This window comes from Apis florea, unplaced genomic scaffold, assembly GCF_048593485.1.
Source record: "Apis florea isolate Af1SG1 unplaced genomic scaffold, ASM4859348v1 contig_3771_pilon, whole genome shotgun sequence".
Taxonomy (NCBI): domain Eukaryota; kingdom Metazoa; phylum Arthropoda; class Insecta; order Hymenoptera; family Apidae; genus Apis; species Apis florea.
This window is the reverse complement of record NW_028256844.1, coordinates 1-20,973: the sequence shown is the minus strand read 5'-3', so window position 1 is coordinate 20,973 and position 20,973 is coordinate 1. Positions and strand designations below refer to the sequence as shown.

General features: G+C 39.9%; 2 protein-coding genes across 3 annotated transcripts in view; one reads left to right on the top strand and one right to left on the bottom strand.

The window, feature by feature from the left end:
- The window catches only part of LOC100863033 (KH domain-containing, RNA-binding, signal transduction-associated protein 2), a 92,430-nt gene extending 84,411 nt beyond the window's left edge, over window positions 1-8,019 (top strand). Inside the window, exon 11 of the transcript XR_015294402.1 lies at window positions 7,886-8,019. The gene's annotated coding sequence lies outside the window, so the exon portion shown is untranslated. The remainder of the gene's footprint in view (window positions 1-7,885) is intronic.
- The window catches only part of TfAP-2 (transcription factor AP-2), an 85,196-nt gene extending 74,474 nt beyond the window's left edge, over window positions 1-10,722 (bottom strand). For both annotated transcript variants that reach the window (XM_012492312.3, XM_003697731.4), the window contains exon 1: window positions 10,317-10,722. In XM_012492312.3, the coding sequence (XP_012347766.1) occupies window positions 10,317-10,598 (282 nt within the window). In that variant the 5' untranslated portion in view covers window positions 10,599-10,722. The remainder of the gene's footprint in view (window positions 1-10,316) is intronic.
- Window positions 10,723-20,973: the final 10,251 nt, after the last annotated feature.

The window sequence follows — 20,973 nt, the reverse complement described above, 5'->3', positions numbered from 1 at the left end:
ATTTACATTTTAAAATATATAAAAAGCGTATGAAAAATATCGATTTTTGTCCTTATTGGAACACTTGCAATTTCAGGACTTAAAATTAAGATTTTAAAATAAGACGATTTGCATGCATTACTATTTGCATATCGATGCGTAGCAATCGGGAAAGGCAATAAAATGCAAACGTTAACAGGTTTTATACTTGTTACGATTGCAACGATAAATTGATGCTCATGGCCACGATCTTGTCCTTGTTATCGGTAGTCGAGCCACATTTAACAGTGAGCATTGTGTGATACACAAACATAAAATTAATGCAAAAGGCCGTGGAGATAGTGGTGGAATTAATAAGAACGGAAATACTGACGGAAATTTCGAGATAAATCGAGAAACCTGCGATGAAAATATTCGATCGAATCGATTTTATGAATTATTAAAAATTTTCAAAAATTCCTTCATAATTCCTCTCTCTTTCTCGTTTGAGCTTACAATTAACAACTCTTAACAACATCTTATTATTATTATTACAAAATTTCTTCATCAAATCCAAACCGTTATCACGTTCGATCCAAAAATCGAGTGCAAACTCTCCCTCGCTTTATCGAGCAAGAGAAGAAGAAAAATTCCCTTCTTTCGAAGGTATTCCCAATGAACGCGAATCTTCCCTCGAACCAACCACCGACTCCAAGTGTCTCGCAGCAGGCTTTGCAGACTTCGCAATAAAGATCTGGATTAAAGGTGGCTGCTTCGATGCCATAAACATAGGCGCGAGGCGTGGTTGGAAGGAAGTCAATAAACGACCACGGGGCCGACAAATTTATCCGTGTAACGGCCGTTTTACTCAGCTCCTTGTATATTATTATTACGATACTTGAAACCGATCCCCCGCTTATGCTCGCGCGGAAGCTGACAATTCCAGATAAGGGAGGTTTCCCGGTTTGGATTAGGAACAGGTTCGAGCGTCGTATTTCGTCGGTTCGACGCCGCGACTTTTTAATTCGCGCCACTGTGAATGGCCATTGAACGCGTGGTGGATACTAGCCGAGATTACGATCACGGTGTAATGGAATGGATAGCTGCTTAGGCAGTTGCGAACAGAATACTTTGTCTTCTGTCCATTTTCTATTTTCGAAGATGTAACGTTTGTTTGGTTTGGTTTGGTTTCTTACATTTTATGTAAGAATTATCGAATAAAATCGACAAGTGTACATATTCGTGAAGTATACGAAGAAAGGGATTTTCATAGGAATAAATAATAAGTTGCTCGTGATTAATTCATCTTCGAATTGGATAAAATTGAAATATTATGAATAGTTGGAAGAACGATGGTGTACAGTGGAATATATTCGAAAGTGTTTACGTGGATTTTTCGAGATCAAGAAATCTTAATCTATTCTTCCTAACAGAGAGTGTATAGTTAAGGAGGATGATGAAATAGAAATTTCAATTTTCACGTGTGCTTTTGAAACAGATAGATAACACGAAAATATTATAAATTCCTAACTTCCATGAAATCGGTTTCCACTTCCTCCTTCTCTACCTCAAAAAAAGAATTCTTTGCAACAACAATAAACAATTCAATATTACCATTCAAAAGGATAATGGAATGAAAGGGATACTTTAATGCGGCAAGTTTAAAGACCTTTCGAGCCGAGTGTCGCGATGAGATTTACAAAAGTCCAAGCAAAGCTCGTCGTCTTTCTTTCGCAACGGAAGGATTTGCGGATTGCACGGTGGTTTTCTTCGCTGAGAAAATATTTTTTCTTCCTTCTCGTTGCTTGCTGCAGCTGCCGCAATGCACGGATGACGATACAACCTGAGAATTTATTCAAAGAATTGCTCCTTCCCTCGAACGTAAATTTTAATTCCGTGTGTATATTCATGGATTAAATGTAAACTTGACCGACTTGTATCTTTTTGATATAATTATTTCGAAAAATATTTTTCTATTTTACTTTTCGATTTAGATACGTTTTAATTTTTCAAAACGAACGCTTAGTATGTGACTCATCGAGAATTATTAAAGAATAATATTCTCAAACATCTAATAACAACAACATTTTTCTAAGCAAATTGAGAAAATAGTGAAATAAATCAAAAGATTATCACTTAGATAATTCTAAGGAAACTTGATACGGGTATTGTAAAATACGTTTAATCGTGTATCATAAATATTATTGCTTAAGAACTACTTGATTTGAATTTAAAAACGCTAATTATAGATAATTTTTTTCCTACTCAATTATGCGTTGCGTTCAAGGTAACAAAATGATGAAAAATATATCGTGATTAATTCAAAATTCTTTTTTCACTTTGATTTTCTATTCTTTCTTTTCTTCTAATAATTTTATTATTAGATTAGATTCATTCAAGGCTTCTCGTATATTACGCAAAAATATTACGCACCGAAATGATAAAAGTTTCTTCTTTATTTCTTTCTGAATATTAATTCCCATCGTAAAAACTTGCGCTCAACAGCAACTAACACGATAAAAGAAACTCTTCCGTGTAATTTAATTTTTTAGAATTACGCAAATTACCGTAGACGAAGTTAATTCAGGCAGAATTTAATAACTTAATCCTTCTTTTACAACGTATAATAATCCATTGGAAGGAAGGAAACGAGAATGGTTTCTTTAACAAAATCCCGCTACGTTTCCAATCCATACGAATTTCCATATTAATAACACATCAATCTTGCAAAATTTTACACATCTTGCGAGCATAATGTATACAATCCAACGCCTAACCACTCGCATCTTTATCGAAGATTCACTTCGAAACCACGACCCAAACAGGATCGTACGTAGAAATAAAACGTTGAAGAAAATCAACTAAAATAAATGGAAACTACTTATGAAGAAGCACCCACTCGTTAAGATAATCAGTTTCACTTTGATCGCTATCCTATTTCGCGTCTGCATCTCTCTTTCTTCATCCCTCGCTCGTTGCCTATGTAATTCGTTCATCGATCAAGCTCGCGCCTAACAAAATCAGGACATACCCTTGTAACACGCGTAATTCTACCTTTCGTCCACTTTTTTACCTACAACTTCTTTCTCATCAGGGCGACAAAAAGAAGGAATCGAGACTCCTTAAATACCCAAGAATTAAGTAAAACGTGTGCAGGAGGAGAAGGAATATTTGCGGTGCATTTTGCTATCATCGATTTGCCGGTCTAACCGGATGAAAACAAGCGTATAATTTCTCCGTGGTGAGTTGAGCTCCCTTCACATCGATCCCAGTGATCGAGATCGGGCCGGAAATCGTGCACGCAATCTTGGGAGGAAGAAGGAAGAGGCCGGATTATCATTGGCGAAGAATTTTAACCGCTACCTTAGCCGGCCACCGAACAATATATCAGCCGTCGTGGCCGGCGCACACGAGCACGCCGCATGACTGTCATTATCTAAGATGCCACCGCGTGATTTATACGCGGCCTTTTGACTACCGAGTCGAGCCGCTCGCCATTTTTTTTTCCCGGGCGAAAATCTGCCGGATGGACAGGGGACAAGTCCGTACTTGTACTAGGATGGTTCTTGGGATGGGGACAGGATAGTTGGAGGAGATTTGAAAGCGTTGATAGGTTTGGAGATGTAGGTGGAAGTTCGAAATCGAATCGTCTATTTTGAAGCGATAGGTTTTGAAACGATTTGTCGATGTTGGGGAGAGTTTGGAAGAGTTGATGGTTTTGGACGTGTAGGTTTTAAGGATGTTGGAGAGGGTTCGAAAGTGTTGATGACTTTGGAAGAAAGTACGGAAATTTGAGGAAGATTGTAAACGGCTTTGGAGCGATAAGTTTTGAGAATAGGTTTGCTGAAGTTTGGAAATGTCGATGCTCTTGGAAGAAAGCTATATTATAAAAATTTGAGAAGTTTGTAAAAAGTTTCAGAGGATGTGTTGAAATAGAATCGATTTTGATTTGTAATATTGCAATCGAAATTGCAATTGGAGGATGAATTTCTGATGTTCAAAAGGATTTAGAAGCTTTTGAAGGTTCTTGGATAGAAATTTGAACTTTTGCAACACTATAACTATATTATTCGTAAGTAATATCCATCGATAAAATTGAAATATCGATTTTATACTTTAAAGTATCGTTGAGTCACTAAACGATCTGTTGCTGTTCAGTTTGCAGAATAAATTCACACTACGAATAGAGGATTGAATCATTAATAGACCCTTCGTCGCGATAGTTTACACACTCTTCTATGGGCACACAATGTGACGAAGGTTAAACGGCCGGATACAGGGACGAAACGATGTTAAACTATTCGCACGAATCGTACGCAAATTATCCTGAACGATCGTTTTCGTTGGCGTGTAAATTGCGAACGATTATGAAGATTACAGGTGTCGTAACCACCTTCTCTCACTTGCCGTCCAATTTGTCGGAAATAAAGAGATTTTTGTGTTTTGTTGCGTAGTGCAAGAAACGTGTAGGTGACAAAACCACTTGTCAACTCACCATTCCCCTGTTGTGTTTGTGTATTCTGAATTGCAAATATCCACCATATCTTGAATATTTTATCGAACCTTTTGATCCTTACGAAGAATTTATCCTTTCTTTCCTTTTTTTTTTTTTTTTCAAAATTTCTCTCGACTTCCTTGTTATAATTTTCTTTATGGAACAATTTCCATTAAGATTTTATTTCGAATTTTGCAAATCTTGCAAGATTTTTATTTATCTTTACACCTTCTGTTATGAATTTTTATTATTTCTGAGAAATTTTTCTGCGATTTTTCTGCGTAAGAAATAATCGACAGGCTTCGTATCGCGTGTGTATCATGGCTTCTATTATTATTTATTATTTATTTTATCTTTGAAATCATACCTTTCGAAGATACCAATCTCTTCATTATTTAAAACCAATTTTCATCCTCGAGTATCAATCGAGGATTCACCCGAGTATGAACCTTTCTAACACAACATCCACACCGATCGAGGATTTAAGTTACGACTGTTTCTCTTTGACAAGGGTACACTTTCATAACCAGCCGTAATTAAAACTAATAACACTCGCTTCGGCTTCCAATCAGGAAGATAGAACCGCCTTCGAACGTTCAGACATGAACGATTAGTTTTTTTCCTTCAAAAACTCTCCAAGTGCCAAGTGAAAGTCTCAGTGATATAACGTTTGTTCAATTATAGTTATAATAGGAGTTATTGTTATGCAAATTTCGTTTGGATTGAAAATTCGAACGATGATCCGAGAATTTTTAAAATTTTTAAATATCGTATTTAAAATGTAACGTATCAATGTTAATATTTGGACGATAAGTAAATTATCGATGCTCTTAACAATTTCTCGAACAATTTTATTGTATCGGGTGCAGAGAGATAATTCATTGAAAATTTTTATCGAATTCAATTCGATAAAGAAAGATAGTTCTTTTAGTTTTTACGACGTTGCATTAAGTAACTATCAAATCTCTATTCCTTATCGCGATTTCTCAAAACGTTTTTCAAATTTTATGTCTCGTAAAACGATCGTTCGTATACTTGTATGTACGTCTCTGTTTATGTCTCTTTTCTTATGACACTTTAAGGATGTTTCATTGATGTCATCACAATTTTATTGGTATTTTTACACCATCATTATAAATTGATCGCGTTTCTTAAGGAGGTTTTACTTCACGATTAATTTAGGAAAAATTCATTTAAAAAAAAAAAAATTGGCATCGAGAGAAAATAGAATAAAAGAAGCAAATTATCAAATAAGCCAATCTTGATCTGAAGAAGTAGAGATTGTTAATCATCGACTCTACATTATTACATTCAATATTTAAAAGAAAAGAAAAAATTTCCCTTTCAACGAATTGCGAAAATAAAATTCTTTCTTCAAAATTTCCTCTATCAAATCTATATCTCATCACTTTGACTCGAGAATCATCGTCACACTCTCGTAATTTCGAAACGACCATCGAATACGTCCACCTTTATCCATCTTAAACCACGCGACGCCTATTTCTATCCAAATATCCATTTCTTGCTAAATCCAATATCCTGTGTAACGCGCGCAATAAATCTAATCCTATAAATCCAATATTATTTCCCTGAAAGTCGAGGGAATTGCACGTAGCAATAACAAACTTCACAGTTTAACACTGAGCGCGCGCGAGAAGGATCGAGAAATGATGATTTTTTTTTTTTTTTTTTTACGGGCACGTCCAGTGGAAATACGGCTAATGGAATCCATGGATGCTATTCTATGGGATCTTGGAATCGGCATCGGGGTAAACACGTTTCGCTGGACCACTGTGTACACACGAGGAACGGCTACATCTCAGGATTGTGCGTAAATAAATTGTCCGTAACTCGCCTCTACAACGTCTACACCGGACCGATATTCGCCTATTATCCTTTCCGGTGTTTCCACGAAAGCCTTTCCTGCGATTTCAATGCGCGGATCTAGGCACCGAGAAATTCTTTATTGCCGTTTCGAAGTCATTAACTCTCCGTTACGCAAATCATTTATTATTTTCAGCGATTTTTTTTTTATTTTTATCTTTTTTTTATCTTCCTTTATTTTTTATTTTTATTTTTTTATTTTTTATTTTTATTTTTATTCTTTTTTTTTTCTTCTTCTTCTTTTTTTCGTTTTTTCTTTTCCGTCTCGCGGAGAAGAGTGGCTCGAAGCCACAGGGGGATTGATTTACGACGGATTTGAAAGATTTTTAATTCGTCTCGCGATAAACGATATGGAAATGAAATAAATTCCTCGGATGATTTTTGTTGTGATGCGAATATTTCGAGACTGTACAGTTTTGTCGTGGCCAATAATTTTTCGATTATATTTTTCGTAATTAATGCGAAATGAGGGGGGATATATCGGTGAAATATTATTAAAATTTAATTTCCAAAGTATGGGCATGCAAATATTTCTTCGGGGAAATGAATATGCGTATATCGAATAGAAATTATCGAATTTGATTTTATTTCTATTTAAATCGATGTATTCGAAATTATGTTGATATCGTTAAATCTGCATAATCTTATGTTAGTGGGCACACATTTTTTCCTTTCTTTGGGATGAAAAAAACTTGATTAGTCAAGACTAGATGAACAACAACTATTAACTCAGATACATTTATTACAAAGATAAAAATAATTAACCAACAAAAGGAGAAGAAGAAGAAAAATAATTTTATTTAAATGGCCAATATCTTTCTTACACATTTTATCACATTTTTCGACCTATAAATATTCATCGAGATACATCGAAATTACACGCAATAATAAGCTTCCCTCTTCTTTTAAAACACGCAAAAAGAAACTCGCCATCCAGTTACCATCAATAATCTCTCTCGATCCGTCAATATCTGAAACACACCTGTCTCTCGATCCATCCCGCCAACGCGTATCCCGTCCCACAATATACCATCATCAGCAACAAGAGAAACGATTCGCGGGAGAAAATGTTCCCATGTGGACACGGGGGGATCGGCAGGAAACGCGGTTAATGGAACCTCTATTAATGTTGGATCTCTTGTGAGACAGGCAGATATATATATATATACGGATAACGCATCTCGTATGGGATAGGATCGTAGAGATTTTCCCTGAAACCCGTTTCCTGACCTCGTGTGCACAGGCTATGTATCCTACGACGATCCTGCCTACGCTCGAGCATGCCTCTGTCCTCGTTTTCGTGAGTGGACACCGCTTTCTCGATGGAAGCCCAACCAAAAGAAGAGGAGGAACACCCTCGATCTCTTGTCTCAGATGCGATCCTAGGAGGCGATTCTCCGTTGGGGCAATCAGATCGTTCGAGGAGATAAATGAAAGAAATTATTTTATCAAATACTTTATAGTTTTAATGAAAATTAATAATAACAGAGGGTGAATTTTGGTAATCTTGTTAATGTTGTTAACATTTTTTTTTTTTTTTTGTTTTAGTCTCGTGAGAGGTGGAGAAAACGGAAGTGGAAAATTGAAAATTTGTATATCGAAGGAAGGATTGGATATCTCTTGTTATTCCAATAATTTTTCGATCGACAAGGATAATTTCGACGAATCGCGAAGGCTAACAGGTAAAGGGAATCTAAAATTCTAAAGGAAGAACCAATCGAGGACGTGTAAATGGCAATCGGCGACCGTTAAAACAGGTAATCGAGAATTTTATGACGAGCGTGAAATTTAGCAAGTATGACGTTTGCTGAAGAATAGTATACGACGAACGGCAACATAAAAAAACAATTTTGGACAACTCGAAATTTACTTCTTTGTCGCGAATTTAACGATCAGCCAACACAGTTATTTGGCTACTTCCTTTCTAATTTTGTTTTTACATCTTGAAAGATTATTATTCGCCAAGACGTCGATGCGGTAAATAATGTTTTTAATGTCCCGTTTTAAGATACTTCCGCTATACGAAACGAACTTAATGAATACTTAAGAGAGAACGTTTACACTGCCTTTACGACAGCAATTATAACATTACAGTATGACGCAATGAACGATGATGTACGGTTCGTTATGCGGTGAAAGAAATTTGATAATTGTTTTGAGTTACGTCTCTTGGCGCACAGAGGTTATACGAGAGTTTAAAGAGAATGGGATAATTTATCCTAACAAGGTTGCATTTTTCGATAAATTGATATTTTCGGGCTCCACTGTACCCATAGTTACCACGAAACTACACAATATCGAAATTGTTTAGAGAGAATTGGATAAATTTCTAGAGAAATTTATTATGCTTGCCGATATCTTTTACACATTCCTTAATTTTTAACGACACTTTCGTCGTGTCCAATCGATCGAATGCACAATACAAACTATCGTCTTTACGGATTTCTCAACAATTAGATAATTTTCGAACAATCGAAAACGATCATCTTCGATCGTTCCGTTCGAGCAGATACAAGCCAAGAGAAGTTACGTTCCAAGAAGAAAATTTCCAATATGAGAACGCTTTCTAAATTTCCAATTATCTTTAATAAATTCTACGAAATGTCGTGACCACGATCCTTAGAAATCTTTAACGATCTTAAATGCACGCGAGAATTTCCAATCGAAAGATCCAATCTTTATTTAATCTCGTGCGAATCCGACCGGATGAAAAGATCGATCGCGTTAATATTCAAGACAACGGTTCGCTTCTCTTCGATGAATCGTCATCTCAAAAAAAAAAAAAAAAAAAAAAGGAAAAAAAAGAAGATAAGATATGGAAAGGGTCGATTTAAGTTCAACGACCATGCGAAAATCGGGTAGAAGAAGAAAAGGGCGCATTATTAGCTATAAGCGAGGAGCGGCATCGCGCTTCCTGGGCCGTAAAGATGACGCGCTAATAGCTTCGTTTTATTATAGTCCTGGATCCTGGACACCTGATTTGTTGCCGTATGTCAGAGTTGAATACTGCTCACGACAGTGGAGCAGGTATAACCGATGCGTGGGCGGACAACACTTGAACCGACAGCTGCTCTTTCACTTGCCACGTGAGAATTTAGTTTCTACGCAATGTAGTTTGAGACTGGTTCGTCGAACAGGGTTATGGAGTACGCTTTAAAAGAGGATAAATGTCATTGAAAGGCGGTGCGTATTCTCAAGTTTCGTGATACGGCACCCTCCTCCACGTGATTCGTTTCATCGAAATGTTCAGGGAGAAATAAAAAAATTAAAAAAAGAAAAAAAAGTGGAATCAAAGATTGTTCCACGATGTTCGTCAAGCGTTATCGATTAACAAACTTTTCCTCCTTTCGTCTTTGTCTTTCATTCAAGTATATCGATACGCGGTGTGTCGATGAGTATTATACAAGCTATGGTTTTGAAGAGAATATCTTGAAGCATGACAATGAAGTATACTTTCAAGCTTTCACAATGGAGAAACTTTCTGGCGAAAGGATCTGTAAGTTTTAATTCTAATTTTTCTAAATACGATGGAAGAAAGTTTTCAGAAAGTTTTCAAAGTTTTTTATTTCACAGTCTCTCGGAAAATTGGAAAAACAAGATACGACTTAAAATTAACAATCAATCAAACGTGTAACACTTGTATATTCGAAACGGAGAATTCGAATATTCTCAATTTAAATTGTAAATTGAGAAATCCCTTAAAAAAAAAAAAAAAAAAAAAAAAGAAAAAAAACCACACAACGCAAACGCAAACTCTTCCAAAATTTACTCCATTCGATTCCATCATCATCGGATGAATCAGCAAAAATCTAATCCAACGATATTAATCGACACGACGAGACGAATCCATTCACCTCGAAACGAACACCTTTCTCTCTCTCTCTCTCTCTCTCTCTCTCTCTCTCTCTCTCTCTCTCTTTCTCTCCTCGCGGACGAAGGAAGGAGAGAGAAAAGAAAAAAAAAGAAATATTCGACTTACGTCATCTCTGTCCTCGCGGAGATCGTCGTCAGCGCTCTCCTCGAGGACGAAGCCCACGTCGTTGTTGTTCCTGGCGAGTGAGGGCAACTTCCTGGGTGTCAGCTCCTCGCCGTCCGTGTCTCTCTTGCGCTTGCCACCGTCCCTGTGCTCGTTCAGCGTGGTCTCGTGCTCGTCCAACATGTCGGTGACCATCAGTTCCGACTCGACGCTCGTCGGGGATACGACTTCGTCCAGCGGTGACATGGTCGACCTGTCGGCTTCGCCGGCCTCCAGCACGGACATGATGGGCCACTTTTCCCGCCGCGGATGCCTCCTCGATGGTCACGATCACCAGAATTCGCGACAGACAGTCGGGCCTCGTCTTCGACAAGACGAGAGGTGGCAACGAGGCACCTCCACTCTTCAAGTGAGTACGGATCCACGTTCATAGATCCTTCCTTCTATATGCCCAATTTCCTTTCCATTCAACTATTCTTCTTGCTCATATTACATCCGATGTGAACGATGCGCTTCTTGTTGTCGTTCAATCGCTTTCACGCGATAACACTCTCCTTTCGAATTCTTTTTCCTTCGAGAGTACGTTGACATATGCTCGACTTGGTATATATCTCATCGATCGATTTCGAGCTCGTCCTCGAACGAAGATATTCGTTAAGAATCGGCACGGGTTTCGAGGATCGGTGGCCAAGGATTCGTACATTCGTGACGAGTCCCGCGTTCGCCCTGCCCGAAGACAATGGGCTGATAAATCGCCTGTCCCCGATAACGGTGCCGCTCACCGGTAAACAGAATCCCGGCCGGAGCCGGAGTCCAATTTTCCAAACGAGCCTGACCTTCTTTTTCCTCTCGGTGGCGACCAGTCGGCCGATCGAGAGCCGCAACCAAGGAACACCTGCTGCTCACCCAACGCTCGAATGCGAACGAAACGGAATCACTATCGACTCCAAGCTAACGATTCCAACATCCTTTTTTTCCCTTCCTCTCTCTCTTCCGCCTCTTCGAATCGAACGAGAGTTTTTGAGTAAAGAAAAAAAGAAGAAAAAAAAAAAATGGAACGTTCGAAGGAAGGGTATCGGATGCGAATTCGATAGCAGAGTAAGATTTCGCGAAAGGGACGATCGACTTGCAGTGAAGGAGCGGCGGCAGCCACGCAGCGCAGAGGATTCACGTGTGCGTGAGGCACGCAGCTTGGAAACCAGACGTAAAACGATCCCGCGGCGCGCGTCTCTGCGGGCATTAAAGTCTCCCGGCTTTCCACCGGTCCCACTGATCGATGACGCAGGAAACCTGAATTCTTGCGGCCGATCTCCTCGCTCGGTTTAATAACACACCGCTCGGCCACGGTGTAATTAAACTCCTGGCCAATTACACGGCCCGATGTGATCCGCGCTCGATCGGCATAGCATCGAAAATTGCGCGGCTTTCCTTCAAGAACGATGACACGGACGAGAACTCGTGGACGAGGAGGATCGATCGCGAGCGGAGTTAAGGCGCAGACGCGCTGAAAATTACGCGCAAAAAAAAAAAAAAAAACGTAGGCCGGTGGCGAGTCACGTGGCGGGCTCGCGTGCGATCACGTTGCTTCCCGCTACCGTTCTCACATCCACAGCCTCGGCCTGATTTCACCGTGGAATCGTGTCGCTAATACGACTGCACACGATCGATTCCCGCACACTTCCTTCCGCAGGCATCACGACTCCCGATCCTGCTCCGTGCTCGATACCTCGTGCCCCACGATTCTCGCTCATTCTAGTTTCCAAAGATCCTCCTCCAAGATCCAACATCCCCCTTCCTTCTTTCTTTCAAGAACGTGAACGTGATTCGTTCGGATGTTTTTTTCTTTTTTTTTTTTTATTTACTCGAAATTTTATCACTTTCGAAAAACACTTGTTGTACCACTACTTGTCCCGTACCTCACTTGATCTCAGTTTCTATCCTCCTTTTCGAACCAGTCGATTCGAAATTGTCCAACACAAGATCGAGCAACAACACGCGCGTAATTTTCCTTTCGGTCCAGTGATCCGGTCCAAGTCGATCCGTCTTACGCAACGTGATTCAACGCGGTCCACGTCTTCGAAACGTCCTCTCTCTCTCTCTCTCTCTTTCAAGAAAGACAGACAGAAAAAGAGACAGAGAGAGAAAGAGAGAGCCCTCGCGTTGACGTTCCGTGGCGGAGAATCCGCGGTCCCGATCTCTCAGTCACGTGGCCGGCCGTGTCACGTGGGGGCGGAGAGGACGGCCGCGGGGCGGGAGGGGGCGGAGGATGGCGCGCGAACGCGGGCCCGCGATTTTCGAATTCGATCGACGACGGCGAGAGAAACTCAAGTTGGACGATCGGCGAGGTATCGGTTCGAAGGTCGGCGAGGACCGATCGTGCGACACCGCGTTGCCGCGCGCGCCTCTCGAGAATGGCCTAGAGGCGAAAAGAGGAAAGGATCTCCTCGAGTGGCGCCGCCCGCGGCAGGAGGGGGCAAATCTCTCTCTCTCTCTGTCTCCAAGCGTTGGACCACCACCACCACCATCACCACCACCATCGCCGCCGCCGTCTCCTCTTGGCCGCTTCCACGGCCACCGTCCTCCGCCACCACCGCCGCTACCAGGGCCGACGATGCCACCATCGGTATCACCAGCTCGCCGTCCACCTTCGCGAGAGAACGCCGATACCAGCTGTCCTCCGCGGCTCCCTCTCTCCTCCTCTTCCACGCCGTGCCCACTCCCCACCCGATTCCCCACCGAGGCTACGTCGGTCTCCGTTCGACCAACGGCTTGCCGCCTCTTCGAAGAGACGCATCAACGGATGATAGCCTGGCCGAGAATCAACTAGCCCTAGGATTTGCTAGGATCTCCCTTTTTTTCGATACGTTTTTTCTTCTGGCTTCTTATTCCTCATTTTTGTTTTAGATCTTTGAAAAATGGGTGGATCGGACACCCATTTGATCGATCGTAATTGTTTATTATCAGGGGAAACGTTGGAAGATTTTTGGAGGAAAGGGATAGGAGAGTATATACTTGTTAAATTTTAATGAAAAGAATGTATATATAATATTCGTGTTTACATTAATCACTGTAATCCACGTTTTTGCGCGTATTCCGCAAGCTTTTCTGCGTTCAAATTTTGCACGAATGCATAAACATGTATCTGCGATTTATGCATAACGCCTATTTTTTTTCTTCGTCATGAATATTCATACGTACGTACTTTTTTTTTTTTACGGATAAATCTGACGGATTCTATCGATCACTCCAATTCGATCTTCGCGATCGAGTCGTTTAATAACAGGTAACGTCGTATACTTTCGCTAATTTTCGCCTCATTACAACCGCAATCAATCTGTCAACCGATCGAGACGGTATCAAAGAGGACGGTAGACCGGGAATCATTACTTCCGTTTCGTGTTCAAGCTGTGACAGTGGACGTCGACACCTCGATCCTTTTTGCCCGATCATCTCTTTAAATCGCTACCAAGCTTTTAGCGATCCGATCGGCCAAGTAAATCGCGTTCGACCGGTCTCTCCCTCCCCCGTCCACCCTTGCTTCCTTCGCGGTCCTCGACCGGCGTCTTCTTGTCACTCTACTAATTAGCATCCGGTAAGCAGAGCTGCGATGCTCTTATTTCCCTTAGGATGAGACGCTTCGATGCTTTTAATCGACGCGTTGTGTATGATTGAACGTGAATATTATTTTATCGCGAAGGGGGGGAAGAAAAAGTGGCGCAATAAACGCGATAGCGTCTTTCTTCAATCGAGTCTTGCCGTTGGTTGTACGTTACTTTTGTTTTGATCGAAGAATTATCGTTCGAGAGGAAGGATCGAAGATTTAAAGCGATACGGAACTTGATTGCACCTTCTTTTTTTTTTTTTTCGTTCTAATCGAGGAATATTAATATTTATTAGGTGAGAAAATGTTGAAGTTGAGTTGTCGAGAAAAAATATAGGAAAATTTTATAAAGGAATGATAATAATAAGAGCGGCAAATATTGGCGATTGAAACATTGTAAATTTCAATTATTAAGGCAGAATGAATTATTATTATATACATGTATTGGAAAACTCGTATACAAAAGATACGTGATTGCAATGTCGATTGATCGTTTTACGAATACGTTTGAAAATGAATCGTTACAAGATATTAGATATAATCTTGAAGAATCAAGACAGATAACATCTGATAATCGCCTCTGTATACACCTTCGATATCTCGGAAAATCTAAAGAAACAAATCAAAGAATATCAGAATTGAAATTGTAATTCTTAATGCGAATGAAATGATGTACGGATTTCTGTCTCCGATCCGAAATTCATTGATTCGAAATCGTTTCTTCTTCGTATTAATCGAGCGATTGATCCAATTAATCACTTTCGATCGATTAATTCACCTCGACAACATAACGTAATGTGGAGCGCAATTAAAATCGCCATTTTTATATCCTTCCCTCCGTTAATCGTCGAGAGAGATCGTTAATAATCGATATTTTTATGAATAACGCGCGCGTGCAGAGATAAAATAAGGGAGAGAGAGAGAGAGAGAAAAAAATGTCGGCATCCTGTGACAGGATAGGGAGACATTCCTCCATACGTTAACCCAAATATGAGCAACGGCGAACGTGAAATAAGACGCTCATTAAGAAGGAATGTTTTGCTGAGAAACGGTTAGCAACGGTATATAATTTAAACTTGCAATAAACTTGCTTTAGAGCACACGTTGTTCTATTACCTCATGTTATATGCCGCGACTAATATTCGCGCAAAAACCAACAAACGAATAGGAGGTAACCGCCTCAACCGCGGATTTATGGTGGAATAACTGAACCGTAATCGGTTGTGAATTACGCATCCATTGCCAACGATTACGTCATAAGTACCAATTTTCAAGAAATATTGTATCCTTTCCTAAAAGGAAAACTATTGTTGCTTTCAATTACGATGTTCTAACAGCCTTTTACATATATATATATTTTTTTCTCTCTTTCTTTATTATCAATCTTTATTATCAAAATTGGAACCATTCAAAAGTTTTGGTTTTTTTTATTAATATTTCCATACGAATTTCTTCATTTACTTCTTTCTTGTTTTTTCCATCTATCTTGATCGACAGATTAATCGCTAATTGATTGAAATTTTTAAAAGTACAAGATTTTTGAATCGAGTTCGCGAATTTTCAAGTCACGTTTGGTTGATCGTAACATCTTCTTTTCTTAAATCAATATTTTGCTGGAACGCCTCTCACCGATTCGATCCCTTGAAATTATCATCGAACTGGTGGAAGGAATAATTGGAGATGCGAGCTCTTCGTTATCAAGGATTCAACGAGTGAAAATATTCGGGTCAGATGAATAGGAACTGGCAACAGCGGACCTTGGAATCGCAGCTCCTCCTCCGAAGGAGGCTGGTCCCTCCGACATACCAAGACAGATCACCTCTTTTTTCCTCTTCCTCTCTCCGCACACCTGTTCAGCTTCGACTCGAGATCTGATCCCGCTTCCTATAACTTTTATTTCTTTCCATTTTTCCTTTAAACCTTTAAGTAATTCCATTGATAATTCATTTTTTTTTTATTATACACAATGTTTATCTATTATAAAATTGTTGTAAAGACTTATTAAATGTGTAAAGACAAGCAACTCCTGATAATTGTCCGGAATAAGTACGTTGCATTTCATAAAATTTGCTATGGCGCAAGTATCAGGGTTAATAATGAATTTTAATAATTGTAAGAGTTGAGAAGCTAACAAGTCGATTAAAAACCAATTTCACCAATTTCCACAAACCCTATCCTTTTGTGAATCAGCCACACCCCGTCCTCCCGAAATCTTCGACAACGTCGAACCTTTGGAGGGGAATTACTTATCGAAAACGTTCGACCAGCATCATCGAGAAGCAAGAGATCACTCGCGAGAAAGCCACCCACGTGCGTAATTATGAGATCACTGCCGAAAACAGCAGTGGATCCACGTCCAATAGGGGAGAAAAAGGCGGTTGTGAAGAGGAAGGGAGGGAGGAGGGAGGCGAGCAAAAAGGAGAATGGTTAACGAACTCGTTCGACGCATTCCCCGTGTCAGGATACAAGGGGAGATACGTCGGCCGTGTTACAAGAACGTTGGTCGATATATCGTGACGTAAGCGAGGGAATTTCGAGGAGAACGAGCGCGACGCTCGTTCGAAACGCTTCTATGAAAGTGGAACGACGCTTGTTTCTCGCTGATTTACAATGTGTTACCCGCGTAAAAATAGACCGTGATCTATAAACGAGATATACGACCGTGTAAAATTGATTGTGACTGGGAGGGGAAGGAAGGAAAAACAAAAAAAGAAAAAAAAAAAAAAGGAAGAACGAAATTTGCAACACGTACCACGATGGACGATGATTATTACGAATTGGCTCGCTTACCGACACAATAATTTCGTTAAAGAGTGTAACTTATTTCACTCTTGCTCTATTCCGTTTTCAGCACAAGATGCTTAAATTCCAGAACTTATTAAATTTACGTAGAATTCTTTGGATGGAATTTTGATTAATCGATTTAATTCCATCAACTCTTAAAAATACATCTGCATATCATTCGTTCTTGGAAACTCGTTTTATTCACGTTTGCTTTTCTCTTGTTCCCGAATAATCCAACACCCTGTATATACTCGCGTGTCACGAACACGATCGTGGAAAGCGGCAGCGAAAGATACATTTTTCAGATTAGAGGAGGATTGCTCGATAATGGTGGATACGTCTTTCGGGTGTGGGACGGCATTGACGTTCCCCGGAGAAATCTTTGAGCATATTTTCACGTCTCTTGTAAGGGTGTCTCTGCCGGATGCAGATAGCGGGGGCCGTGTCGCACAATATGTGGCCACGTATGGAAGCCGCACAATGTCCCTGATGGTAAAGGCCATCCAACCTGCACGATACGACGTAATACCGGCTCGGATAATATATTGCTGTACAAATGGCACAAAGCCCCCCTCCCTGCCCTCACCTGTATCCGCCTTATCTACGCTCGATTTTCTCGGCGAGAAGGCTCTCTTCCTCGCCGGCTTTCTGCCCGTCTCGTTTCTCGCGAAAAACACGAAAAATCGGTTTCTCGGATCACCACCTATTTGTCACTCGTCCGTGTAATGAGATAAACGATAGATTGAAACGATAGATGAGAAGAGTCGAAACGTTATGGAGAATTATTTTTACTTTACGAGAGAGTCGTAAAGGGATTTTTATGCGATTATTGAACGGGCGAAGAGGAAACGTGTTTGGATTAGGAGATGACGAATGAAGTCATTCACGAAACTTGTGCTGAGAAAATTGTGAAGAAAAGAGGTTAATTGCAAAGGGGTTGAGATGGGTTATTCCGTTGAAAAATTAATTAGGAGTTAAAAGATAATAATCGCGATTTAAAATTGTTAAAAGTGGAAACATCATCAAACTACTCTAAAATTCCAATGAACGAGTAAAAAGAATTATCTCTAAACCATTTTTGCATCTTTCTTTCCAATTTAATTTAAACGTGAACGTGTTACTTGCCGTAGATCGCTGAGGACAGGTGGACGAGGGAGCAGGAAACAATTTAAGCGGGGAAAAGCAGGAATGAATGCGAGCACCGATTACCAGAAAATCACGTTGCCAATTGCGTGTCGCTGGATCGCAATCATTTGACCGTTCGGACGACGGGTTCGCCATTTCGCTTCTTATATCCATTTCCCCGCGAATGATAATGGGAAATAGGCGTGGCCAACTCGAGATTTGTTATTACAATCACGTCTTAGAGCTCGAATTGCGCGAGTCGCTTCCAATGCAGCCACGAGCCGGAGCCGATTTCCTTCTTCTCCAACTCATCGACGGAGATCCAGCCTTCTTTTTGCCCATTTTCACCGTTTCTACTCGAATTAGGTACGCACACTTCTCTTATTATTATTATTATTCTCAGATTTCGAGCCATTCATCTAAACATATTTTACTTATTTGATATTTTACAATTTCAGAAAGATCCTCGTTCAGCAAATGGACGAACAAGGAACATTTTGACATTTCTCACGACTGAAAATCGAACGAGGATGCGCAATTATTATCTTATCGATTACTTGTTATTTGCATGTACGTAAGCGGCTCAATCATCCAATAAATTACGAAGTTGTTGCTTTACGATCTTTCTGTATTATGTGACGTTGCTCGTACGTGTCATTCGTAATCATCGTTATTCGCCTCGTCAATGATGCGTTTAAAAGGATCATCGTCTCTCGAACAGTTTTCCCTTCCTTTTTCTCTTTCTTTTTCCTTTCCTTCTGATCCCATAGTCGAAGGATCACACGAATCTCGTCGTAAAAACATCGTGAAGTCGCGCGATAAGTCGTAAATATGTTCGATTTATATAAACCATAAAAATCGAATCCTATTAGAGAACAGTGACACGTGCGTGGAAAAACGAGGCGGGAAAAGATTAAAAAAGAGAGAGAGTGAGAGAGAGAGAGAGAAGAAAGAAAGAAGAACGTAACGGGATCGTGACGTGTATCTGTTTCATTCCCATTAACCGATTAACCGATTGGCGAAGATCGAACCTTCTCAGTCGTTAAAGCGGATCGATAAAATCCACTACTAGATATATTCTGTCGGTGAAATAAAACTGTTACGGACGTAAGATCGATAGAATAATAATTATTAATTTTAAAGCTTGCTTAAATACGTGAAATGTGAAGCTGAAAATTAGATATACAATGTACATTTATTCAATTTTTCGCGCGTAATTTCAGAATATTCATTTCGGTGGATTTTTGGTTTTTTAGATTTCGATCGTTTGTCACTCTGTCGTCATCGCACGTACATGTAACTTTCAGTTTTAATTTTTCAAATATATTTTAAATAAAATAAGAAACGTTTATTATTATTTGAACACCCTTTTTCCCAGAGAATTCATCAATTCCTCCTCCATCCTTTCCCCATCGTTCCTCGCCTCAATTTTAAGAAAAAGAAAGCTCGTTCCTCGAGAAACAAATCGTTTAACCGCTTTTCTCGAAAGCAGAAGAACGAAAAAAAGGAAAGAAACACGACCTCCTCCCGTACCCAATCTCATACCCTCCTCATCCCTCAAACGAAGACATTCCACACTGCGAAATCGTAAATACACAAAGCCAATTCCCTCCCCGCTTTATCGTTGGAGTGCAATCGCGAAACGATCTCGGATCGATACGGCGAGCAGCAGGCCGAGTGGGACGGGAACGAAGAAAAAGAAATCTCGCGCGCTTGGGCAAAGAAGAGGAAAAAGCAAAACGAGGCGTATTCGATTCTACTCGGCCATTAGGGCACAGCACACAACATCCACGAGAGCCCCATTCCTGGAGCCAGGCCTGGTTGCGGTTTCGCGATCGAGGAGCGGTGGATCCACGCCGATCAGAATCTCGTTCCAACGATATCGTATTCGTTTCGTGAAGCCTGCGTTATCCGCCATTCTTTCCCCTTCGATATTCCATTCCGTTCTCAATTTCAAAGGCTGGCGATCGTCCGACTTGCAGTATGGAATCGAGCTCGAAGGAACGATAGATCACGCGGCTACGTTCCCTGGATCGAGGGACGACTTCGTGATCCCGAGGATGACGAGATCCAACGCTGTTATGAGGGTCCCGAAGTGGGTATATGCGCTGTACATACGCGTGGTAAGGAAGATTTAGAGACGCAAGGATGGAACGTGTGTGTTTAATAGAGGCCAGGCTTGTTACGCGGTCGAGTTATGGAGTCGCGTTACGTGAGAGAGATTTGGAGTATATTGGTTGAATATATGAGGAGAACGGTTGGATGATTGATAAGCGGTTCTGCGTGAACAGGGAGGATCGAGAATTCGATCGAGATTTGACGGTATAGAGACATATATGTATGTATGTGTGTATGTATGTATGTATGTAAAGATGTAATTCATATCTTGTATACTTATGTGAAATCATTGGAATTTGTATAACACATTTTATACCAATTTTATTTAATAAATAAAATGTATTCTTTTTTATTGTATATTTTTTATTTCAATTGAACCATTTCACAACCTATTCCCTAAAAAAAAAAAAACAATATATTCATAATTAAAAATATAACGTGCACAATATTATATTTAAATAATCAAGAATTTAAAAAATTATCAACAACAATCCCAAAAATGACAGCAATCATCACAGAAAAGTAAGTATGCGAGAAAAAGAGATATGGATACACATAAACTATGAAAAAAAAAATATTCAAAAGCTCTGAAAAATGGCAAGGATGAAAAAATAAGTAGGAGAACGGTAAGTATAGGATAAATGTGTAAAAACAACTTTTAAATTCTGTTACTTTAACAGAAAATCGAATTTTTAGTCGAAAGATTCGATCTATTGCTCGAGCGCTTCGAAATTTCCAAGAATTTGACGTCAGTTGCGAGAACTTTAAAAATTCCGAGAATTTGACGTCAGTTCCAAGAATCATAGGGATTCCGAGAGATGGACGTTACTTCCAAGAATTTCAGCGATTACGAGAATTTGACGTCATTTCTTGGAAAAATTTTTCGATCGACCTCCTATCATGTCATGTTCTCCTAATACAAAATCGAATTTTAAGCCAAAAATTTCTTTCGTTCGACACATTTGGAAATTTCCACGAAATTGACGTCACATCTAAGAATTTTGGGGGTTCCGAGAATTTGACGTCATTTCC